A 27,058-nucleotide genomic window follows, 5' to 3' on the forward strand; every position below is an offset into this window, starting at 1 on the left:
CCATATTTGAACTCAGGTCCTCCGGACTCCAGGGCCAGTGCTCTATTCACTGTGCCAACTAGCTGCCTCTGATTCATATTTTTTAAAATATTTCTCCATCTCCTAAGCTTCCAAGTTATCATGTGATTACTGTGGATTGTAAGTACATTTTATTTCTTCTCCCTTGGGTGCCAAATGGTGACAGACAAGAAAATCCTGTCATGTTAAGGTTGGCACTTTGACAACCTAACCTTAATTCAGTTGAAAATTTGGTGCTCGGATGGACAGTAGGGGCAACAAGACTGAGGAATCAGTTAAAGTAGCACTCGCTGATCATAGATTCACAGCTGGAAGCAACCTTAGCAGTCATCTAAGCCAACCTCTTCATTTTATAGATGAGGACAGACTCAGAGAGGTTGGTGTTGTCTATCCCAGGTCACACAGGCAAGAAGTGTCAGTCAGATTCAAACCTAGGTCCTCTGACTCCAAATTCAGGACCCTTACATCATAACTAAGGTACTTCGAGGAATCAGACTGAGAGTAGGCTGAGCTCTGCCACTATACTGGGCAGATAAAAATAAAGTTTATAGTACGTTCACCATTTCTCATACACATTCTGCTATTCTGGTCACAACATCCAAATATTTCAATTTGACCAGTGGAAGAACCCTCACCCAGGAATGTCCACCTCTTCCCCTGCCCCCTTTCATTGGCCAGGGCTTCCCTAAATGCATGGCATTCCTCTGACAAGGATACTCTAACAGCACCTGAGGAAAGGTGGCAACCAATGGGTAAAGCAACATGACCCTATTAAGAATTCATCAGTGCAGTGAAGCCATTCGGCCAGCAGGCACTGGCCTGGGTACCCTGAGAGACTCAGACTGAATCTCCAGAGGCCAGAATGCCTACACAAACAAGTCTGAGGACCCTTAGCCCAGTCAGCAAGCACACTTACACTGGACGTGCATATGAATGAATGAAAAGGCATTTATTAGGTTCTTACTGTATGCAATGCACTGCACTAAGTGCTGGGGATACAAACACAAAGTTGTGACAGTTCCTGCTCTCAAGCTCATATTCTAATAGGAGTAGATAACACATAGAGGAAGCTTCTGCTGTACACCAGATGGAAAGGCCAATGGTCTTTAGGGTAAGGTGGGGAATCAGGCGGAATCCATCTTCTTTGTCATGCCACTTCTGTTGATAAAACCAATTTCTCATGTTGAACCATTAGACAGTACCAAGAATTTTGCTAAGTGCACCCTGGGTAGTATTAACTTACAAACAATTCAACAAAACTTTTTAAAGTAGCTACTATATGCAAGGCACTATGCTAGGCCTTAGGGCTATAAAGACAAAAGGTGAAAAATAGTACCTGCCCTCAAGGAGCTTACACAATAGCACCATACACATAGAGCTGGAAGGAACCTTAGAGGTCATCAAAGCCAACCTTTTTCTTTCACAGATGGGAAAACTAAATCCCTCTTGTGAAGTGACCTCTCCAAGGTCATACAGGTAATAAGTGGCAGAGCTGAGACTTTTTTTCAGCCTTGTAAGAAACCCAACAACATCTTTATGATGTTCCTAATTGTGTACAATGTTTGGTTTGTATGGTGGAAGATAAAGCACTGAATTTGCAAAAACAAAAGATATTTATTAAAAAGAAAAAAAAAGCACTAGATTTGGAATGGGAGGACATCCCTTGCTACTGTGTGACCTTGGACAAGTCACAGTACCTGGCATATAGTAGGTGCTTAATAAATGGTTATTGAATTAAATGGAGCTTCATCAATCTAGACCTTCATAATGGAGGTGGGAGGAGTTGGAGTAGATTGATATAATCTATGATCCCACATGGGGGGGGGATGTATTAGGTAGATAAAACCATGGGTCTTTCATAGGCCTAATGCTCATGGCCTATAATGTTATGACTATAGTAACTGAAATATTCAATTTGGCCAAAGAGGGAATCCCCTACCCAGGTATTTCTTCTCCTCCCTTCCTTCATTGGTCAGGGGCCACTTAACTGATAAAGATATACTATAAGCACGTCATGAACCGTGCCAACAAATAAGGAAAGCATAACATTTAAGTATTACCTCAGCCAGTTAACCTATAAAAACTGAGGCCCAGAGAAGCCATTTAGCTGGCCATCACTGGCCTGTTCAGGATACTGCAGGATTACAGTTGAGGACTGAGAACTATTGGCCTAGACATCAAAGTACCCAATGGCACACCACCTAAGTATCATCCTTTCAGTGTCACATGGTAATTATCGTCTTGGTGTAAAGTCATCTGTACTATACTGATGACCTTCCAATACTACATGAGAAATAGAAATATTTAATGTCCTTAATGAATCTGTTTGGCACTTTTCACATGAAAAATCAAAATAAGAGCTGATGAACTGAGAGAGCCACTGATTTCCTGTGTGGACTTAATTAGCTTCACCAGTCCAAGTACTCACTAGTTTCCTTTTCGGTAAAACAAAGGGGTTATTATACTAGACATGTTGAGGTCTCTTTTAGCTCAAAAATGCTACTATCCTCTAAACTTATACTTTCTACTATGTTTTACTTAGAATGAGTTAGCTAGGCCTAGAGCAAGATCTAGAAAAATCTTATCGCAGATAGGAAAACTTCCCAAATGGAAGGCATCAGGAATCTTGCTGAATACCACCCAGTGAAAGGGTCATCATCATTTCATCCATGAATCACAGCTGCACATAGTACCTAGCTAATATCTCCCAAACTGAGTTCTCTCTAAAAGACTAAAGGATCAGTTAAAAAAAAACAAAACAAAACCAGAAACGAAATGGGTACCCGTTAATTAAGGAAATGCCCAAACAAATTGTGGTACATCAATATAACAGATTATTGGACCATCAGAAATTACAAACAGAAATAATTCATAGAAACATGGGAAGGCTTGTATGAATTGATACAAAGGAAAACAGAACCAGGAGAATATACACACAATGACAAAAATGGAAATGCAAACAACACTAATGGGCATCAGAGCTCAGATTCAATGTACCCACCAATCTTGGTTCCAAAGAACAATGATAACACCTCCCTTCCCTCCAGGGAGTCTATGGAAGCAGTATACTGTAAATGCTACTACTGGCTGGACTCAAGTCAATTGGTTTTGCTGAACTGTTTTTGGTGGTTAAAAGGGTGTTTCTATGTGGGCTGAGGTATACCGAGAAATTACTGATGCAAAACAAAAACTTTATTTTAAAAAAGTCATAGTATGAGACATTTTAGCAATATATAGCATATGGAATTCTTCATAACCTTGTATAACATTTCACAATATACTGTTTCTGAAATCCAAGGGCTGCAGAAAAGTCTATGTTACATATAGTTTTCATTAAGGAGCCAAACATGAATAACGAAGACAATTAGATATTCGCGGAAAGCTGAACTCCAGCCTTAATACATGACTAACTTGGAAACAGATAATGTGTGAGCTGATTGGGATCATTCAGATCCCCTAGTCCACAGCCTTCATTTTGCTAAATGTTAAAATTTTAATTATACAAACACAAAGGATGCCCTATCCTGCTGTTCTTCACTTAGGGGCCACTATCATCTCTGTTAACTTCAATGTCTACTTTGAGTGGGACCCCAGCAAGTGAGGTAGCCAGAGTTTGCTTCTCTACACTGGGGATCTCCACTATGTCGGTTTCTCTTTGTTTAGCCTCTCCTTCAATCCTGGCTCCACAAAGTGCTAGTTACCTCCTCACCTATTTCTAGCCCTAGAGCAACTGTCCATGGAGGGATTACACTGAACTTCAGTTGACAATATTCCAACTCTTTCCCAGTTGTAGTGCATCAAATAACTCTGGTCTATTTAAAACTTCTGATATTTTACACCCAAGTCCTTATCCTCTACACAAAAGGTTTCTTCACCAAAGCCTTCCTTTTACAGACAAGGAAACTAACACTCAAGACATTAAAGGTCACAAAACTAGTTAATGGCAGATCCAAAAATGGAACCCAGATCTCCTAATTTCTAGTCCATTGAGCTCTCTACTATAATGATAATAATAGTAATAACAACAACAATAAATATGCAATTATAGATTCATATAGATTGATATCCACAAGGCAACTATCACTGGAACTGTTTCCGTGAGTACTGACTTTTGAAAAACTGCTAATTACAAACTTTTAAAAGGAGACCACCTATCCACCATGATCTTGGAACAATGAAGGCAGAATTACAAGTTCCCATAATCTACAGCAGGACCTCCAAAGCAGAATAGAGAGTAGAAGCAGTCAGGAAGCAAAAGACCCTATACAGGGGTGATTGATCATAAAAGAGAAAGTTGTCTATATAATTTTCTTAATTCTTGACTTTGTTGGAAGAGACCCAACCATGAATATTTACTTGAACAGGCAAAACCTGAAACATTCAAATATTCATTCATTGACCTCCTCAGATATTCTGACTAATCCAATAGGCTGTAAAGATTAAAAAAAAAGACTAATTTTTCAGTCTCATGTGAATACAATATACCTAGAGATAATAAAGATATCTGAAACCATCAGGTTCATTGTAATTTGCAAATTGTAAAGTTATCAGAATCGAAATTGAACTCAGTTTTACAAGTCTCTTTTAAAATTGCCTGCTCACCTTTCAAAAATTAAAAATCATTAAAAGCCTGCACTTAAGATTGATAAACAGTTGATTGAAATGTTATACAAAAGTAAAAACCCAGTCATCTGATTACCCGTGTAACTATAATGTAGTACTTTTAAAAGTATTAAACCTAATATAAGTGATCTCTAAACTGATCATGGAAAGCTAAGTTAAATCTAGTTTAAGGCACTTTAGCTGGAAGTCAATTTCAAAATCCAAATAAAAGAAACGCTCAGTTTTGAATATAGCAGTAATCTCTTTTCTCTACACATTCATTCAACCTCCAGGGCATGTAACCTCTCTGTACACTAATATTCTAATACTTTTCTGTGGCCACGTCGCTTCAGACAGGTTTCACTATTAGGAATCACAGCATAAATTCAGTGGGTCCAATGTGAGAACCAACAAGTGACGAAGACATAAAAGAGGTTCCCCATGGCCTAAAGAATAAAAGAAGCAGCTACATACAAGACCACCAAGGTCAACCATTCCCCTTAAGCAATGGCTTTTAAAAGCCACTTTTCTTCTGAGGCCTAGAGGCCCTTTTCAAACAGTGATCACCTATGGCATCACTTGAATAAGGCCACAGAACCTTCCTGTAAATACTCTGGGGAAGGTGAACAGCTGGCAGTCGACAGCCACAGCTTAAAAAAAAAGGCAGAACTTTACTTTCAGTCTAGCGCACTTGTCCACATCCCTCTCTCTCACCATCATTGTATTTGCTTTTCTCACCATTTCTGAAGAGAATGTGCATTTTGACCTAATGGTACATAGCAAATTAAATTCTCAGAGAAAGTTAGTAACCACTGTAGAAACTTAAATAGCGAGCAGAATCATTTGAGTTACAAAAATTCATTTGCAAACTTTTATCTGTTATTTTCATTCACTGGAGAAAGTCAAGGATGAAGAAACATCCTGAATTTTTATCTTGCTCTTTTACTTAAAGAAGTTGGGAAGAAAAAAGAATTTAATTTAGTTCAACAAGCATCTATTAAGTGCCAACTATGTGCAAGGTGCTTGGAATATGAACAAAAAGTCAACTGTCATGGTGCTCAAGGAGCTTATACTCTACTTAAGGAAGGAGGAGAAAGGGGAAAATTTAAGTTCCCCAGGTTTTCAAGGGCACTTCATTTACATACAGAGGCAGCAACCAAGACAAACTAGATGCCCAATGGGCAGGAGATTTTTTTTAACAGAAAAAAATTGTTTTAACCCACTTAGCACAATCGGGCCTGACCACCTGTTCACTCCAACCATTGGATAATTGACAGTCACTAGGCATCATGCTTAGCATCAATTAGTAAGCGTAACTGAAGTGAAAAAAATTCATCATATAATTAAACATATTCATTCATGTACTACCTGTCACATACAAATTACTGATTATGTGGTTTCCTGGAAATCCTCATAATGATCACTTTAATCATCTTCCAAACACTCTGTCCTAAAGTAGACAAAGATGGAAGGAAATTTGTCCTAATCAGAAAGTGTTTAGGTTCACTCTGTGAGCTACTATGGTGACCCCCAAAGTAACTTCAAATTAGGATAATTTTTTTAAAATTAGGAAGTTGGACTAATTTATTACTAAGCTGACATGTTTTAAATGAGCTTTCTTGAATTAAAAGAAAAATAGGGAAAAGGAATTCACCCGAAAGCTCTAGGTATAAGACTGCTTATCAGCACCCACAGATTAGACTTTTTATGTGACTTTTTCCTATCCAAAGCTCCATAGAAATGTGCTTCAGGAAAAAAGACCTAAGCAAAATATCCATTAAGGGCACCTTGGTCTGTTCACATGTGGAGTAGATGTGCAAAGCATCAATTCCATGGGGGAAAAAAAGGGGGAAATGGGGAGTAGACACTTATTATACTTATCTGAAATTGCTGGATAGATAAAGATTGATCAAGATCTTCATACTGGAGTAGAAAAATATTTTATCAGGTGACTAAAAATTAACAAAAAGGAATTCCTCAAATTAGCACTACTGAAGTAGTGCTACTAGAAGATTTTCTTTTATTCCCAAAACATACTCTGTCTAAAAAACTCTGAATTCCACGAGGTTAACTGTTTTTAAAGCTCACTGGGATGGGGAGGTTAACAACAGAAGGAAAATTTGTCCTAACACTGCATGGACTTTTAAAGCAAACTGCTTGTTAACATTAAGGCACTACACATCACTCTTTGGTTCAATTTTTTTTTAACACAATCTCAATCCTTTCCAAGGGAGGTAATATGAACCATATACATTTTGCACTGTTTTCAACACAATATATACAATTTCCAAGCTTTACTGTTCCAGCGTTGATTTGCTTCTTTTTAATTCATCAGGAAACTGAAATATAGATAGATAGATATCCATTAGTCATTACAGATCACAATATAGGAATGTATTCAGGCGTTAATGCACTCCCTTTCCCCCCACCCCCAGACAGACAAGGGTACAGAAGGTAGGGCTTAGAGCTAATCAACAACCTTACTCCAAGCCTTACCACACAAGAGGAAGAGATTTCCTAAGTAATTTGAGAATTCCTTTTCTTTACATGTCAATAAGAGAGGAAATGGAGTGGTTCCAGGAAAAGGGGGGGGAGGAAGAAAGTCCTGGAGGGCTTAACTCTTTTCCTAAGTATGCAGATGGAGAAGATAGAATACTCCTTTCTCCAAGAAAGAAAACAGTGTTTGGGACAATAGAGCCTGGGGTTCTAAAACAGAGGGGTCTCAAAGCAAGGCAAGGAAGTAGATTTTCAGGGGTGGCACATGCTTTCTAATGGGCTATGTACCTAAGCTTTGAGAAACAGGAGCTCTCTCCGCTCTGCCGTGGACCACTAGGCAAATCGAGGTGGGTGAGCTATAAACACCATGGTATGAGCTTTTCTTGACATTATACTAATTTAGAAATACTTAAAGGAGCATATATTGGAATAAATTTGGGGGAAATATCATAACTCAGTACATTTGCTGGCAGAAAATTTAAGAGAAGTTGGAAGAACTTTAAGACAAAGTAAGAGTGAAACAAATAACAAAATGGTAACGCACCATCATTGTCACCAGATTACAGTTAACAGAGAATCTTTCTTACCTGTAAGGATAACCATGGTATTTAGACTTGAAGACAGAGAGCATCCAACTGAAAAACACTACGACCAGCACAATGCCGACGGCACACATTACTGTCAAAAGGAGAAAAGGGCATCCTGAGTGCAGTGGAGGGGCAGGATGAGACCAATTGGAGAGCCCTCATCCTCATTTCCAAAGGAAGAATTTGGCCCAGGTGATAGTCCTAATTATCTGGCTCTAGAAGGATAAACAAACCTTACTTTTCATCTAACAGGGCTTTATGGTTTTCTAACATATTTGTTTTTTTGTAGTGCAATTGGGGTTAAGTGACTTGCCCAAGGTCACACGGCTAGTAAGTGTTAAGTGTCTGAGGCCACATTTGAACTCAGGTTCTCCTGACTCCAGGGCCGGTGCTCTATTCACTGGGCTACCTAGCCACCCCAATTTACTATATTTTAAAAGGTACACAGAATTGACTTGTATCTTTGAAAATAACAGATGCCTAAGGCAAGGAGATGCTTTTTTTTTTTAAACAAAAGAATTAGTCATCAAACTGCTTCTTAGGTAGGTAAACTGATATTTTAAGTTTTCTTATATATGAAATATCTATTTCATGCATTCATAGTTGAACTCTATGAATATACTTTGCTCTGGAAATGTGAAGAACTAACCAAAGATGGTTCCCTAAGAGAGACCTAGAAACAGTAAGAGGGCACTGTAAAATCTGGGACTTGGGAGTCAGAGGACCTGGGTTCAGGTGCAACCTCTGAAACTTGTGAGCTGTGTGACCTTGGGTTGCTATACTGATAATGATAGGGTGCTTGGGATCTATATCTGTAACAGCAATTTGTAAAACCAGTTTGTACAATTGTAACTGCAATTTGTATTGTAAAATTGTAATAGCAATTTGTAAAACCAGTCTGTAAAATCCCTTTCCCAGCCTCAAACTCTGCCCCTTGCCCCTATCTGCACTCTGCCTAGATAAGAACTTGTGACTCCTTTGTCCCTGCTTAATCTCCTCATGTCTCCTCTAGTCTGGCCGAAATCTCATTTTCAAGTTAAACTCCTCAAACTTTTATCTATGCACTGAAGTCACAAGTTCCTCTCAGTCAGCCCTAACTTTTATCTATGTACTGAAGTCCCTTACATCCTGACAATGGCAGCCCTACCCTTTAAAAGTAAAAGCCTGTGCCCCCTTTCACTTGCAGGTCCCCTAAGGATCTTTGCCCACTGTAAAGTGTATAATAAACTTTTCAACTCTTGACTCCAAGTAAGGCTGAGCTGAATTCTTTCCAGACTGAATCGCAGGTTCTGGTCTTAGATAAGATCAAAATTCCTGCTGAACCTATTGGGAGCCATTCCTCATCAATACCAGAGACATATTATTCTTTTGTGCAACTTTAGAAGTACCAGTAATACTCAAATTTCGCCCATAATGTAGAATACAGAACAGAATCTCTGAAAAATGAAAAGAATAACAAATTTGACTTCTGAGATCACTTCCAACTATTCCCTTTATCTTTTATTTATGTATTTGTTTGTTTGTTTGCTTGCTTGCTTTTTGGAGGGCACTTGGGGTTAAGTGACTTGCCCAAGGTCACGTGGCTAGTTTTTGTGTTAAGTGTCTGAGGCCGGATCCTCCTGACTCCAGGGCCGGTGCTCTGTTCACTGTGCCACTTAGTTGCCCCAATCCCTTTATCTTTTAACAAATGAAAATTGTATTTTCAGTTGGAGAAAAAGTTAGCAAAAGTAAAAATGAAATACTTGTGATCTAGCAACAGGCAGTCCTAATTATTTAAAAATGTCTATCCTGCAGTAAGAAATCCCTTCCGCTCTCCATGCCTCAGGATTTCTCTTCCTACTTCTTTGCTCTCCCCCTCATCTCCTGTTACCTGTCCCATCCCAGGGAAATGGGGAAGATGAGTGTGCTGAAGAGTCAGAGATTCAGAACAGGAAGAGATCTCAGAGGTCATCTAGCCCAACTCCTTCTTTTTACAATTTAGGAAACTGAGGAAGGCCCAGAGAGATTATTTGTCCCAAAATCACAGACACTAGAGCTGGTATTGGAGTCCAAATTGTCTGCCTCCAAACGCACTGTGCCAAGCTTTCTCCCAGGACCCTGTTCCCAGCAGTGATTCTTCGGATCTTGTGGTAGGTAATCCTTGTAGAACTGTCCTACAGAGAAGCTTTCAGACTGTTCTGAAGAAGAGAAAACAAGCTCTCTTCTTGAGCACCATCATGTTTACAAAGCATTCCCTCAAAAGCCTGGAAAATATATAAACTGAGTATTTTAAAACCGGAAAAAAACAATACTTGGAAAAAGGAAGTGACTTTGCCCTGGGGCATATAACTATCAAGCAATCAGGGTCGGGATTCAAACCCAGACCTTGCCTGACTCTACTCCCTCACTTCTCAGGAGCACACAGAAGGGGAAAAAAGGGCAGTACTAAAAAGGGAAGCAGATAAGCCAATGTCTTCAGGCTGGAGGGGGGGGGGGGGGCCAAGGAAAGGTTATGATATGGAAGGCAGGCCAGGGCTGGGAAACCTAGCTAAGGAAAGAAGGCTTCTGGGGGCAGGAGGCTGAGCCCTTACAGCTCCTGACCCCCTGACAATTCTTGTCTCCCCACAAATTTTCTCTCTACTTTCCTGAGATCTCAGAGTCTGGTTCCCATTTTTTGGCCAGTGAGTGGGTAGGGAGATGGGCTTGTTCCTGCCATCCAAAGCCTGAACTTTAAATGTGGTTTCCCATAGAAACATTGCTCTTGGTCACATACTAGAATGTTGTAAATGGTAACTAGATTCTGTATTATTATTAATATCACATTATACTTCAGGTACATTATGAGTTAGGTTTTTGTAGACAGGCCTAGGAATCGAACTACCATTTATTAGTGTTGAGGTTTAAGGGTGCTTGGGACCCCAGCTTGGGCCTGTACCCCTCATTAGTAGTGAGAACTCAATCCACTTATAAGATGGTAGTTACTTGTATTGATTCAGATATAGAAAAGTAAGCATTGGTGCCATTCAAACTGTGATTGAAGAAAAACTTATGGATTGCAAAAAGATCTCTTAAGTAAAGGGAAAGTCCAGCCTTTAAACAGAAAGAATAAAATGTTACATAGAATATTTTTGGCTTATAGCTCAATTCATCTCAAGTATTTATCAATCACGTGCTTGGGTACGAGGGATATACAGCTCTTCAATTTCAAGTCAATATTCTGAACTTGACTTTTACAAATGCTTTATGAGACTTACGCTTTCTCTTTCCAATATCCATATGAGATGTAATGGCTTCACACAACAGCACTATCCCCAGAGTAACAGCACCATCTTTGAAAGTGGTTTAAGGAGAAATTCATAGACATTATGCACATAACTGGCTTTGTTTCTTACCGGAAAACAGAATGTGGTAAATAAAGAGGATTCTGCCTATCTAAAGTAAAAATTAGTACTCAAGCATAATTTAAAGAAAAATAAGTTTGGAAGACACATCCAACAAGCAAACAAGAACCTACATTTTAAACGAAACATTTCAATGCCTAAGAATGATTTTTTTTTTTGCCTTTTGGAGGGCAATTGGGGTTAAGTAGCTTGCCCAAGGTTACACGGCTAGTTTTTTTGTGTGGATGTTAAATGTCTGAGGCCGGAACCGAACTCGAGTCCTCCTGACTCTGGGGCAGCACTTTCCTCACTGCGCCACCTAGCCGCCCCCAAAGATAGCCCAAATTATATTGGTCACAATAGGGTCCTTTTTTTTTTTTTTTAAGCCATTGGGGTTAAGTAACTTGTTCAAGGTTACACGGCCAGTTATTTCTGGGTGTGGTGCTGAGTATCTGAGCCCGGATTTGATCTAGGTCATCCCGACACTGGAGCCAGTGCTCTTACTTGCTGTGCTACCTGGCTGTCCCAAAGAATCCCTTCTTTTTTTTTTGCTTTTTGGAGGGGGGAAGGCAGGGCAGCTGGGGTTAAGTGACTTACCCAAGGTCACAAGGCTAGGAAGTGTTAAGTGTCTGAGACTGGATTTGAACTCAGGTCTTCCTGACGCCACTCTATTTACTGCGCTACCTAGCCACCTGTCTAAGAATGATTTACAAAAAAAATACCCATACTATTTTTTCTACCTCTTTAATCTGGCCTTTAAACAACCTGTTCTACAATTCTTGCATAAAAGTGTTATTATCTTGCATATTTCCTCCCCCGAAGTACATACAGACAATAAGTGTGCCTCTTGAGGAGGGAGTTAAATACACACTAAATAGGGGATCTCACCCTCCAGGAGAGTAGGGGGGAAGGGGATGAGAGGGGGGTTGATGGAAGGGAGGGCAGGCTAGGGGGAAGGGAAGTTGGAAGCACCCATTTTTGAAAAGGGACGAGATCAAAGTAGAGAATAGAACAAGTGGGAGGTGGGATAGGAGGGAGGGAAATATCGTCAGTCTTTTACATTCTATCTACTATGTTATTGTTTTGCATTAGCCACACATGTACAACCTATACTGAACTGCTTATGTTCCCAGTAAGGGTGGGTGACAAGGGAGGAAAAAAAAAACAAAAAAAATAAGTGTGCCTCAACCAGCTAGAGAGGACAGGGACTTGCTGATTAAGACTTTTCCCTACTCTCCATTTTTCTTTTTTTTGCTTTTGGAGGGGGAAAGGCTGGGCAATTGGGGTTAAGTGATTTGCCCAAGGTCCCATGGCTAGTTTTTGTGTTAAGTGTCTGAGGTTGAATTCGAACTCAGGTCCTCCTTACTCCAGGGCCAGTGCTCCATTCCCTGCACCACCTAGCCGCCCCCCTACTCTCCATTTTTCTCAGGCTGTCCAGGATCAGAAGTAAAATGATCCATCAGAGGATCCCAATTGTTATTTGAACCAAGACTAGGCCAGATTCAACAAAAAAGAGAAATCCACCATTGATAGGAATTTTAAAATAACAACAAAAGAAGACATGTAAAGATCAATCAAGTGCAAATGGATTGTGGGGGAAGGCCAAATGTAGCTAATAAAGAAGGGAATCTTTATAGATGTGCATAGTTTTCCTTTCAGCAATAAATGAAGGAAGTCTAGGAGTATATGCTGTCATCCCTTACTGGTATGGTTTTGCTTAATTCTTCAGGGGAATATGTTTGTAGTTTTTGGTTGAAAGATTATCAATTACTTTTTTTTACTCTTTTTCTTGGGTTTGTGTTTGTGTGTGGGTTTTCTTTCTTTTGTAACATGGCTAATATGGAAATACGTTTTGCATGACTTTACATGTATAATTGATATCATATTGCTTGTCTTCTGAAGGGATGGATAAGGAGAGGGAAGGAGAGAATTTTGAACTCAATTTAAAAAAAATGAATGTTAAGGGGTGGCTAGGTGGCACAGTGAATCAGGAGGATCTGGGTTCAGATCTGGCCTCAGACACTTTACACACACACACACACACACACACACACACACACACACACACACACACAAAACTAGCCATGTGACCTTGGGCAAGTCAACCCCAATTGCCCTACCTTCTCCCCTCCAAAAAAGAATGTTAATTGTTTTATGTGTAATTGGGAAATAATTAACAAAACAAATAAAAATAAAAGACTATCAATTAAAAAAAAATCTTCATATATTCTGCTATTTTATCAAGCCTGCTGCTCCTTCTGTTGACACATGTTGTAGCCCCTCTACACTTCGTGACATGGCTCCTTTTAAGCTGCTGTAGTGGTAAAAAAAAATCACATGATGGCCAATGCCTGGTGATAAGTTTCTCTAAGCTTAGTAGGTTGGCCCTTAGAAGACAATGAGTCTGTTTCTGGGTATTTTTAAAAGCCGTTCTAATTTGGCAGATATGCCAGAGCTTCTGCTGCCCTAGCATGAACTGTATCTAATGACCTCCATGGCACACTGAGGCAGCAGTGGCAGCTGGTGGTAGCACAGTGGGATGCAAACCTATATAACGTAAGAAAAACTTTAGGATCATAAGATGCATATGCTGGATGCTTGGCAATAGTGGGGCATGCAACATCCATGATGATCTACCCGAAAGTGGAAAAATACATTTGGCTTCAAAGCCTCTATTTTTCTAAGTTAGGAGTGGGGAGAAGGTATCCATTACATAACTCAATGCAAGTTGCTCAGGTGCTCCTGGCCTAGTACCAGGGGGATTTCCCCTGCTCTCATGTCCCCTGCCTGTAATATCATCTAGTCAAACTAAAAATACCCTATTCTGTCAAGCAGTGTGTCCGAGCTATTTACTGCTGAGAAACAATAGCAGACAGCTCAAGTGGTGGCCAGAAGGGTGGGGTTCTACATCTTAAGTACAATGAATGCAGAAAGACAGATTCCCCTGAAAGAAAGGTTTAAACAGTAAGTGGGAGACTCCAGATACAGTCACTGCCTCGAGCCTAGAGCTAAGGAGAGGTATCTTTTCCTGGTTAAAAAAAAAGTTTCCCCAAAAGGGACAACATATGTATTTTTCAAAAAGTCAAATTAATATAAGTCAAAGAGCTGTCTGATTAAAGTAAAAGCATGAAGTAAGTTTTTGTTGCAAAGAACATTAATGTCTTTCATTCATCATCATCATCATCATCATCACCCTGTAGAGAAACTATAGCAAAGGGAATTCAAGAAATGCTGATGAGGGGCCAGGGATATGAAAACGCAGTCACTGCCAGTGAATTACTATAAGGAGGATACTGAACAGAAGGACAATGTGTGTTTCAGCTACAAACTGGGCCTGGCTGCTTCCATGAATGTAATTCTGGAAAAAACAAAAATACAACACACCAAAATTATTTTTAAAAATCAAAATCCATATACTGTTCAATCTATATCAATTCAATTACGGAAACATTTTCAATTGGGAATTCTATTCAATTATATGTTATTATTCAATATATATTCAATTACATATTATTCAATATCTATACATATAATTATGGAAACAAACAAGGAGTGCTTGGTTTTTTTTTTTAAGAAAAATGAATAGTTTTTTTTGTTTTTAAGAAAACATCAGAAGTAAATACAGACTCTTACCTAAAGGCACACAGAATATTTAAAACAAAGACTGCTTTTGGGGCACTATTTGCCAAATAAAAGGGGTTTCAAATATTTATAAATAGAAAAGTAATGTAACCTGGCTATCTGAGTCGATGTCCCAGCTCTCCTTATGTGACCATGGGTCAGTCACACCTTGTTTTGAGCCTTACTTTCCCAATAATTATAAAATGGGGTTAATATTGCATATGTAGAACCTATATCAAATTGCATGCCATGTTGGGGAGGGAGGAGGGGAAGAAAATTTAAAACCTTATGGAGGGGCAGCTAGGTGGCGCAGTGAGTAGAGTGCCAGCTCCAGAGTCAGGAGGACCTGAGTTCAGATCCTGCGTCAGACACTTAACACACACACACACACACACACACACACAAACCTAGCCGTGTGACCTTGGGCAAGTTACTTAATCCCAACTGCCCTCCAAAAAGAAAAAAAATTTAAAAATAAAACCTTATGGAAGTGAATGTTGAAAACTAAAAATAAATAAACTAAACTAAATGGGGATAATAATTGGATTCCCTCAAGACAGAGTTGTTCATTGTGAGAAAATCACTTTGAAAGTTTACAAAGTAGTAGAGAAATAAGCCATTCTTATTACTGAGAGGCAGGCTGGTATGTCTGAACTTGAAAGCAGAAAGAACTGAGTTTGAACCTCACCTCAGACACTTACTAGCTGTTTGACCCTGGGCAAGTCACTTAACTTTTGGGGGCCGCAGTTTCTTCATGTGTAAAGAATGACATCTATAATCCTTCTAGCTCTTAATCTATGATCCTCTGAGAATTACTAAGCTAAATGAATAGTCTGCTTTTGGTTATAAGAGAAGGCTTAGTGACTTCACTAGATGCACAAGAGGATTTTGAGACAGTTAAAAGCGACACTAGGGAGATATAATATAGGAATACAATGGATATTACTGTACCATGAGGAGTGAATTGGAAAAATTTGGAGAATCATATGAAATTATGCAGAATAAAGAAAGAAGAACCAGGGTGGTGCAGTGAATAGAGCACTGGCCCTGGAGTCGAGAGGACCTGAGTTCAAATCCGGCCTCAGACACTTAACGCACACACACACACAAATGAACCATGTGACCTTGGGCAAGTCACTTAACTCCAATTTCCCTGCCTTCCCCCCTCCAAAAAGCAAAAAGTAAATAAAGAAAAAGAAAAATATTAAAAAAAAAATATATATATATATAAAGAAGAAAAAAAACATACACAAAGACTATGATAGTGTAAAATGAATATGACAAAAAAAAAGTTAGCCTACTCCTGATTAGACAGAACGACTACTTTGGGTTGTAAAAAGATACATAATTAAATATGTGTGTATATATATATGAATACACATTCCCTTCTTTTCCATAGAGAGGTAGGGGGTTATAGGAACAAAAGGTGTTTAGCCCTGCCCCACTCTTCATGGCCCTATTTGGGGTTTTCTCGACAGAGATACAGGAGTGGTTTGCTCTTTTCTTCTCCAGCTCATTTTACAGATGAGGAGCTGAGGCAAACTGGGTTAAGTGACTTGCCTAGGGTCACACTGCTAGGAAGTGTCTGAGGCCAGATTTGAACTCATGAATTTTTCTTTTATCTACTACAGCACCACCTAGCAGCTCAACAAAAGGCAGACTACATAATAAGAACAAAATGTGCAGGGGGGATGTATGTTTTGGATTGGCCCAGGGCCAAAAACTAACCCACAATCAACCAACCAGCATTTACTAAACACCCACTTATACGCCAGACACCAGGTAAGACAAAAATCCAAAAGTGAAACAGTCCTTTGCTTCAAGGAGTATACATCTCGAGTGGGAGATAACATGTACATGTGTGCATAAAAGCATGTAGAAACAAAATCCAAGGTCACAGGGGAGAGATAGAACCAGGATGACTAGCAACTGGAGGCAATCAGGAAGTGCTTCATGGAGGAGGAGGTGCCCTCGCTGAGATTTGAGGGAAAGGGGGAATTCTAAGAGGCTTGGGTTAGTAGGGAGAGCAATCCAGGCATGGGGAGAGGGGGGACAGCCTGCAGAAAGGCACTGGAAACAAAATGTCACAAGTGAGGAATGTAGCAAGCCCAGACTGGCTAGACTTTGGAGTATATGAAGAGCAGTATCGCAAGGAAAGGGAAGTTTGGCACAAGGTTGGGAAAAACATTAAATCCCAGAAGAGTTTGTATTTTATCCTGGAGGCAGTGGATGAGTAGGAAAGAACATAGTTAGCCCTATGTGTAGGGCCAATTACTTTGGCAGCTGGGTGGAAGAAGGCCTCTAGGGGCAGGGAGCCCAGAGAAGGGTAATGAAGTAGTTTAGGGGGTAGAGAGGAGATAAGGGCCTGAAGTAGGATGAGGTGGCCATACAGGCCAGATGCTAGGGATATCATGGGGCAGAAACAACATGTGGTAATTGATAGGTCATGTGGGGTAAGGCAGGGTGACAAGTCAGGGATGACTGAGGTTGTGAACCTGCCAGACAGAATGGTAGTGCCCTTATTCAAAATAGGGACATATGGAATAATTTTGTAGCAACAAAAAAAGTGCTAGAAAAATCCAATGGGGACATTAAGAACTACCTTCTACCATCAGAAATTTAGTGACCAAATACATATCATTAAAAAGATGGGAAAAATTCTACAACTTTATGGTCACAAATAGGAAAGTCTTAACTGTAAAGGGGGGAACCCCCCAAAAGTTAGAGACTATTGCACCCTAATTATGTTCAGTGCTTTTTTTTTTTTTGCTACATCATATTTCACAGAATTAGAAAAAATCACTTTAACTAAACAATAATTTTCCATGGTTTCAGATTTTTAGGAAAATTCAAGGTTTTTTTTTTAAAGTAAATATTATTCACCATGAAAACATGCAGAACATACTCCAAACACTGGGAGAAAAATATATTTTCTTTTGTTTCTTTTCATGTTGCTACTTTAGTTATGGATACAAAAAAAATCTGGGAAGTGACTTGGCCCACTGTTTTTCAAAAAGTCAGAAAACTGCCAAATACTACCCACGCTGTTTCCCACCACAACAGGGAATGCAACAAGTCAAAACAACATTTCTCCACATGGAGAGTCCAGGCACCTGAAGAATTAAGGGGATTATGGAGAAAGAAATATACCATGGGTTACAAATAAGAGAACAGAGCTACATGTGGCAAGTTGGATGGCAGGCAACCTATATTATTTTTCAAATATGGTTAGTCCATTCTGCCTCTTTGCTTATGAAAGATTGAGGCAATGGGATTCTTTATGGGAGAGGCAGAGGATAACATCCTGCATGAAGTAAGAGCAAGAAGGTTGCAGAAGTACTCAAGGGCTCAAAGGGTCAAAGAGCTACCAAGCTAGGGGACTGTCAGGTAACAGATATCATGGCATCTAGGAAGTCTAAATCTGGGTTTTATGATACCCATGTTTTCTCTAAATCATCTCAAAGGATATGGATAAATTCTCAAAATAAAATTTTAATTCACAATCCTAACAACAATGGGGTTTAAAAATTAATTGCCCCAAAGCTTGGTAATCTCTGGTTCAGTCAATGACTCAAACAGGAAGAACAGCTGGAAGAACCAAGGATGTTTAGCTTAGAGAAGAGATCACTTCTAAGGAGGGCAGGGAAGAGACAGACGTCATGGCTCACGTTAGGTATTGGAAGAGTGAACATAATAGGAAAGAGAGATCTGACCTGTTCTGTTTGTCTCCAGAGGGAAAAATTAAGAGCAACTCAACAAAGTTGTCAAGAGGTCACTTTAGGCTCTGTGAAAAGAGTAACTTCCTAACAATTAGGGCTATTCAAAACTAGAATGGGCTGCCTCTACAGTGAGTAGGTTTCCCTCTCACAGGAGGTCTTTATCCAAAAGATGCTAGATTAGGGGTGGGAAACCTGCGGCCTTGAGGTTACATGTGGCCCTCCAGATCCTCAAGTCTGGCCCTCTGACTGAACCCAAACTTCAAAGAACAAATTTCCTTAATAAAATAGCATCCCTGTGCTAGATGATCACTTGTTGGGGTTACCTTTACAGTTACGGGTCAAAGGTCAGACTAAATGTCTTGAGGTTCTTCTAACATAGATCCTCAGATTTTATTTGTAAATGTGTATTAAGAGCCTACTGGGCACAAAGCACTATTCTGAAAATTGGGCACAATACATACAAAGTTTAGATGAGACCCAATCCCTGCCCTCAGTGAATTTAGTATACTGGGGGAAGAAAAGACATGCAGCCCTCATGCAATATTTTATATAGTGGTTAAGTGTTATATGAGGAAGGACGACAGAAACACATCACAGGATGTATGGCATTTGAGTTGGGTATTAAAGAACTCAAATTCACAAAGGCAAAAAGGACTCTGTAGACATAGAAAATAGCATGAACAAAGAAAATGAGGAGGAAAAAAAGATGGCAGACTAAGAGGTAGAAAGAATAGATCAATTTGGTTGCAGGGTAAAAGTGAGATGGAAAAGTAGGGTGGTACCAAATTATCGATGGTCTTTCTATGCCAGGCAAAGGTTTTTCATATATGTAAACAATTATTAATTTTTTTTAGTTTTGGAGGGCAGGTAGGGTTAAGTGACTTGCCCAAAGTCACATGGCTAGTGTGTCAAGTGTCTGAGGCTGGATTTGAACTCAGGCCTTCCTGACTCCAGGGCTGGTGCCTCTATTCACCTCACCACCTAGCTGCTCCCAAAACAATTATTTTTTTTAACCATATCTTTTTTAGTAGGCAACATAGGGAACCACTGAAGAATTTGAGGGAGAAGAATGACATCACCCAAAGATAATTGTGGCAGTGGCATGATTGTCAGGGACTAAGCAAAAGGCAGGAAGGCCTAAGACTATTTCAATAGTCTAGGAATGATGGAGGAGTCAGATTTCCTGGCACTGTTATCTAACCTAAAAGACCCCTGGGCCTTGCCATCACTCCCACACCCTTAGGACTTTCCATCCTCCCAGTAGCTGAGCTTTGTTTTGTATAGTGGCACCCCTCATGCAAGTGTGAGATTCTTGGGAGCAAAGACTATCTCTCTTTCTCTGTTACTATCTCCATTCCTTAGCACAGGGTCTGGAACATAGTAAGTGCTTGATGAAGGCTTTTTCATTCTTCAACACGAGTAGTAATGATAAAGAAAAGCATATATTTCAAACATTGAGTTCATCCAAATAAATGCAACTGGTTAGATAATGGTTGAAGAACTCATTTTCAGTTGGTGCTCAATTCTTTTTTTTTTTTTTTAGTTTTTCCTCCATCTCTGTCATTTGATATTTTTTTTTGGAGGGGGGAGTGCAGGGCAATTGGGGTTGACATGCCCAAGGTCACACAGCTAGGTAAGTGTCTAAGGCCAGATTTGAACTCAGGTCCTCCTGACTCCAGGGTCGATGCTCTACTATTCACTGTGCCACCTAGCTGCCCTGCTCAATTCTCTTCCCTTCCAAATTAACAAACATTTATTTTTTTCTTCTACCAACTCCAAATGAAAAAAGAAAAACCTTTGTAACAAATAAACATACTGAAGGAAAACAAATTGCCACATTGAAGATGTCTAAAAATATATGTCTTTTTCTGCACGTTGAGTCTATCGAGGTGCTTAATTATTAAATGAGTTTTTCATGTGAAATTAATTAGTCCAATAACCTACTTGTGTATCTGGTACTATACAGCAGTGCCATTTAGATATGAATCAAAATAAAAAGCATTGAATAACTATTACCAGAACTCCCATCTTCATGTGTGGTGTTTTACAGGGTCACAAAGTATTTTCATGCAGTTCAGAGCTGGAATGGACCTCAGATATCTAGCCCAGTCCCCTGATTTTGCAAATGAGGAAACTAAGAGATTAGCTAAACAGTTCCCACTGTCCAACAGGTGGCAAGATCCAGGATTAGAATGTAGGTCCTGTGGCTTTATACCCAATGCTCTTTTGCCTCACTACTCCTAGAATGAACAGTGAAACAGACAGGATGGGTATCTTAACCCATTCTAACTGAGGAAATGGAGGAGCTTCCAGAGGGAAAGAGGCTTGCTGAAAGTAATATAACATCAAATTGGGTTTTCTTACTACAAATTCCACCACAGACACCATTAACTCAGTCTTCTTTCTATGTCTAAGTAGATCACAATTAAATTTATCTAGGGTGAAAGAACAACTTCACTTGAGATGGAATAACCTAGCAATTTGAATTCTACTAAGCTATTGGATCCAATCATTTGTGAGGTCATTTAAATCCTTTCCCAGGAAACAGTTTATATTAGTTTTTTTTTTAAACATGTGTGACTCAACAAATGATGAAATAGGTTGTATTCTCCCAAAGGCTCCAGGACTTTTGATGCCTTATTTAACATGAAAATGAAGTTTCACTCTTCAGCAACTGAGGATAATATGTTTTGGAGTCATTGACAGCACTTCAAACTGGTATGTAAGAACTCAAATGTTTTCTATTTCCAAGGCATGAAGCTGTGACAGATTGAAAACTTTGGACTACAAAGGGAACTGGGACTACTTCAAATACCAGACAGATGACTATTAATCTAAGCCTTCAATTTAAAGGAATCCTGGCCTTTCCTTACCACCTGTCCTGTATGGGGATTCTTATGAGCATAGGGTGGTCCTCTTATGTGGTTCCACATCTGTCCAGATGTCATTGCAAGTACAAAACACTAGAAAAAAAAAGGATACAAAATGATTTCTTTAAAAACCACCCTTAAATAGTGAAGCAAAATGTCAAAGCCTATCTACTCCACATACTCGGATAATGTATGATGGATGAGCCTCCATTGTCCTTGTTGATACAAAGTACTATACAGTAGTGTGATAATGTCATATATTCTATTTGATACAAGAACAAGAGGTTTCTTTCCTCAAATATTGAAACTCATTCTAAACGCTTTGATTTTATCTTGATAGTCATAAGTTATAATCAGGATAAAATTATATTTACAAAAAAAAACAGGTAACACTTTAATCAATCAATCAATAAACATTTATTAAGCACCTACTATGTACTAGGCACTCTGCCAAATACTGATCATGATGAAGCTGTTTGTGAAAGGCTTCAAGTTAGCCAGTTAAAAACCCTTTTCTAAACAGAAATAATTTTGCCATATTATCTCTCATTAGAGATATAAGAATAACAATTTGCTTTCCAGTAGAAAACAGATCATCTCAAGCATTCTAATTTTATAGCAACAAATCTCTGTACTGAGTCCAGGCTAGAAAAAACCATATTACCCTTTTCCTCACAAAAGAAACAAAAGATTCTTTTGAAATACAAAGTGTTTTAAAAGTCTTGCACTAAGACTTTGAGGATGCACTGTATAAACTTGGCTGAAGAGACAGCATTTTCAATTTTATTCGGAGAAAACACTCTGATCTTAATAAATCACCTACCAAAGCTGCAAAAGCCCATCCAGTTTTGTTAAAAAGAAAATCGAGATTACTTCTTCGAAGATACACAAGGCCACCAATAACAGCCAAAAGCAATCCTAACATAAGGGGTCCAGCATAATTCGCAGGCCTAATTATTCGAATCTAAGAAGAGAGAAGGAAAATATGTTTAAAGCATATATTCAATGATTTACTAGGGCAAAAATAATTAGAAACAAAGGCATACATATGATTAGCATGATAACCCCCTAGAGAGCATGACAGTCTCACTTCATGGGAATATTATATAATAAATTACATGTCACATATTTTATTATAATTTAGGCTATCTAATCAAGGAAGTGATTCTCTCTAGATACCACAAAATTTTTTAATTTGAGGACCTCCCATGGTCACCTCACTAATCAACTGACAAATGAAATCCATTACAGGGAAAGTGAGTACAAGAAGTTCTTTTACCTAGCTCTCTGACTCAAGAAACTGTACCATCATTTTATAGTTTTGGGGGTGGCAGGAACAGTTAAAGTCAGTGACTGAGTAAGACAAGGGGCGGGGGAAATGCTAACTAACTTTCATTATCTTGACTATCTAGCCAACTTTCTGAAGAGAGATTTTTTTCCTCCAAATTGAGCAAACTTACATTGACATCAGTTCGATCAGCTATCCACCGGGCAATCTGTTCAGCCGAAAAACCCCGCACTTGCAACTCATACGTATCACTCTGTTTTGGCTTTCCTTTGGCAGGGAAGTTCATGAAAGTTGGAGCTGAATTCATGTTTAGCTGATTTGAAAGCAAACCAAACGAAAAATCCAAATAAAAACATCATGAAAAGGAGGGAATAACATCAGGAAAAACAAAAGCTTAAAGGTTTTGACATTATAATGCCATTCTCCCAGATGTTAACCACTCTGATTCAGTATCTCAAGAAAATCTTACCATCTGAAATACATCAGATCCGTCATCAAAATCTACCATAGCAAAAAATATCTTGTTGGTAAACGCATTGGAGTATCTCCAGGAGTTGGCCAAGATATGGAACTCTTCGTCAGCTTGCCTAGATACAAACATATGTGAAAATAAATAAAAAAGAATGACAAAATTTACCAACAGTTAAAACAAAACAAACATCACACATACATATAAACAAGAGCGGAGGAGGGTTTTTGAATGCCCCCACCATCTACCATAGTGAAAGGGAAGAAAATATGTGTCTAAATGGCACAAAGGGGCAGTTAGGTGGATTGACTGCTAGGCCTAGAGTCAGGAAAACTCACCTCTCTTGAGTTCAAATCTGGCCTCCAACACTTACTAGCTGTGTGATCCTGGACAAGTCATTTAACCCTGTTTGCCTCAGTTTCCTTATTTATAAAAGGAACTGTAGAAGGAAACGGTAAATTACTCCAGTATCTCTGCCAAGAAAACCCCAAATGGGGTCATGAAGAGTTGGACATGAGCGAAAGGACTCAACGACAACCACAAAAACGACACAAATTGGATCCTGAGCAAGGTACTCTACCCTTATCCTAAGGAAGTGAGTATCTCAACTGCAAATCCGAGAAGCAGCATCAAAAAGCAGCTGAAGAAGCACTATTCACTGCTATACTGAATGAATGAATCCACCCCAAAGAGGCAAGCTGCATAGCTGGGTTTATATTCATCTTTTGTATTCATGTACTTATTTTTCTAAGAATTCAAAAATCAATACTAAAAGTTATTTCACCTGCAAGCTAAATAGTACTGTGACACTGACCAAATTAGAACTTTGGAAGTATAATCATTGGGCAACTATAAGTACATAGTGAAAACAGGAAATTAGTACCCTGTCTTACTAGCTTCGTGGCCTTGGGAAAGTCACCTAACCTCTCTCAACTTCAGTTTCCTCATCTTGTAAAATGGGAATACTAATACCTCACAGAGTTAGTGTATGAATTAAATGAAACATGATCTCTATTGTGCTTTGCAAACCTTAAGAGAGCTGTATAAATAATATAAGTAATAGCTAGGATCATAGGATTTAAAGTTGCAAAGGATTTAGTGATCCAGTCCCCTTCTTTTCCATATAATGAAACCAAGGCTCAGGGAAATCAAATGACCTGTCCAAAGATAAAGTCTAAATTTGAATCTATGTCGTCTAACTCCTAATGCAGTATTTCTTCTGCTCCACTCTGTTGCCTCTCCTCGTATGTAAAGAAGTAGAAATCTAATTAGAGGGAAAGTTTAATAAATAATATCTTTTGGCATAAATGATGAAAAATCTTGAGCCCTCATTGGTTCCTCGATCATTGTCCAATGGAACTATCTATCTACCTATCCAGTGCTATCAGCGTCTGTCCACCTGATGTTGGGGAATCTAGACAGGAAATGTCAGCATAACCATGCAATCAGATTGGTTCTAATGAGGGGTGGGAATGGTGAAACTTTGTGTTTCAATTTTTAAAAAAATCATCCCCAAATGACATCAGACTAGAGTTGAAAGCTCATACCGGCACACCAGACACTGTCGATGTGGTTCGAGAGCTGTGAACATCACAATCACTGAGTAGTTTTTTGGTGATCCCTTGACAAAACGTCGGAACTTATCTCCATTCATTCTTATCACTGCTCTTTTGCTGGTCCAGTCCATCAGCTGACTAACCTTTTCTGACAACACCATCTACAAAACAGAAAGAATTTTTCACAATCCTTAAATTGTTGGTGCTGAAACAAATGATGATTAGGGGTGAAAAGGAAAGTGGAATTGAGTATATGCTGAGGTAAATATCCATATTATTGACTTAGCTTTTAGCTTTCTATCATTATTAAAAAAAACCCACTTATCAACTGCTACTTTGGTCTGGTGAGAAGTTATATTTTGATGCTAATTATATTGACCCTTCTGAGTTCTGGTATACTCATCTGAAAAAAGGGCATAGTAAATGGGTGGGAAGGGGGGATGAACAGAAGACTTGAAGGGGCAAAAGCTCTGCTCCACTTCTTGGAAGAATTGGCTGATGGAAGGCTAGGAAGCACATAGTAAATGCAAGTTTAAATATTTTTAATGGACTATCACTATAGCATGGAGATAGGGAAAATCTCACTTGGATTGTGAAACTTAAGCATTTATTAAGTGCTTACTATGTGCCAAGCACCGTGCTAAGCACTGGGGATACAAAAAGAGGCAAAAGGCAGTTCCCAACCTCAAGGAGCTCACAATCTAATGGGGAAGACAACAAGCAGACAATATGTTCTCTCAGTTGTTAAATAGGAAATAATGAAAAGAGAGAAGGCATTAGAATTAGGAAAGGTTGGGAAAGGCTTCCTGAAAAAGCCTAGATTTTAGTTGGGACTTAAAGGAAGCCAGTAGGTGGAGAAGAGGGAAAGAATTCCAGGCATGGGGGACAAGCCAGAGAAAATGTCCAGAGCCTAGAGATAGATTGATTAAAGTGTCACCCTACAATGTGAAAGAGCTGCAAATTCCTGACTTCACAGTCCAATACGCACTGGTGGATGGAAAGACTGTTAAACGGGAGGCAGAGGTTATCTCTATTCAGTCACCTACTTCTTTTCATGTGACCTTGGGGAAGTTAATTTAACCTGTCTGGGCCTTCCGTTAAATGAGGGTAGTAAAACACATAAGATGGCTTCGGGGTTCCTTCCAGCCCTGGGTCCATGACTGCTTCGATGCAGAGCTGTCCTGAATAAACACATTTTAGCAGTAACACGTATCCTTACTGGCCTATAATGTCTGCGGTAGCAGAATACCTGAACTGACTGTATATGTTACACAGAACAGTGAGGAGACACTTGTGTATTTCAGTTACAGCAAAGCACTGGCGACAATGAAACCAATAACTAGGAGGCTTTAATGCCCATCGAGTTTACAAACGTTTCGAGTCCAGCAACAAATGTTTTGAAGACAAACGTTAGTTATAAAGCTGGGGGGTTGGGGGCGGAGTTGCTCGATGAAAGAAGCAGGACGGTGGGGAGGCGGGCTGGTTGAGTCCTCCCTGCTCCCTCTCTAGGCCTGTGAAAGGAGGCCCTAGAACCAAGGGATCTGGAAGGCCTCTTTCTACATCGCCACTCTATGCTCACTCTCTCTATGCTCTCTCTTGGGTGTGGCGTTGCCCCCAGAGCAAGACAATCAAGGCCAGGCCGGGCTGCCCGGGGACCAGGAGTTTGGGGCGTAATTCCCCGGCCCATGGCCAATGTTGGCAGGCTTATTGATTCTAGAGACCTGGGAGATATCATCTATGCCAAACTCTAGGGACGTGAAAAAGAGGCCCAGGGCTTAGCAGAGAGGGTGCGCCTCCGCCGGGGGAGGCAGTCGAGGAAGGGGGGAACAGACCCCTCCACTCCCCCGAATCAGACCGCCCCCCTCCAACCCTGGGGACACAGCGCCCCCCACCGCCCTGCCCCGTCCCGGCAGACAGTACTGGGGGAGGGGCCCGAGGCCGCACCCTCAGGCCTCCCAAGCCCCCTTCCGGCGTCACACCCCCAGGCAGAGAGCAGTAGCCCCCCCAACCACAGCAGGTTGTGGAGCCGCCCCCGCAGGGGCAAGCGAGCCAACCAACGGCCGCTGCTCACCTCCTTTCTGCGGAAGGCAGAGGCAGAGGGGAAGCGGCAAGCCACGAAGAGCAGCGCCAGGGCCAGCGCCGCCACCGCCGGCACGCACCAGACCCGCCAACCGACAGCCATGGCTGCTTCGCTCTGCTCCGCTCCCAGCCCCAGCCAGCCAGAGTGAAACTTTCCTCAGCCGTGGGTGGCCGGGGGCGGGAGAAGGAAACGGCCCACCCGGGCGCGATCGTTCATTGGTGTAGATCACAAAACACGCCCCGCCTTCTCCCTTGTCGTTTCAACCCGCAACCCCGGCTTCTGGACAAAAGAGTTTTTATTTCTGATTGGTCGGTTTCCGGTGGTCTGCAGTCTTGAGCAGAATGAGCTGGAGTTTCCTGATTGGTCCTTTTGATACAGTCTAAGGGAGATGCT

The 27,058-nt window shown here is 40.1% G+C and overlaps 1 protein-coding gene across 1 annotated transcript; it reads right to left on the minus strand.

Moving 5' to 3' along the window:
* Positions 1 to 3,188: 3,188 nt before the first annotated feature.
* MAGT1 (magnesium transporter 1) lies at positions 3,189 to 27,058 on the minus strand. The gene is made up of 10 exons (XM_069062497.1): positions 26,657 to 27,058; positions 24,577 to 24,746; positions 23,030 to 23,147; positions 22,733 to 22,873; positions 22,096 to 22,236; positions 21,276 to 21,365; positions 14,357 to 14,420; positions 10,937 to 11,011; positions 7,704 to 7,794; positions 3,189 to 6,959 (listed from the first exon to the last, which is right to left on the minus strand). Exons 1-10 carry the CDS (start codon positions 26,765 to 26,767, stop codon positions 6,944 to 6,946), a joined length of 1,017 nt encoding a protein of 338 aa, XP_068918598.1. The 5' UTR covers positions 26,768 to 27,058; the 3' UTR covers positions 3,189 to 6,943.

This window comes from Petaurus breviceps, unplaced genomic scaffold (genome assembly GCF_028583685.1).
Source record: "Petaurus breviceps papuanus isolate PSGF00001 unplaced genomic scaffold, PetGlider_PUasm1.0 90459, whole genome shotgun sequence".
In the NCBI taxonomy this organism is placed as follows: Eukaryota; Metazoa; Chordata; class Mammalia; order Diprotodontia; family Petauridae; genus Petaurus; species Petaurus breviceps.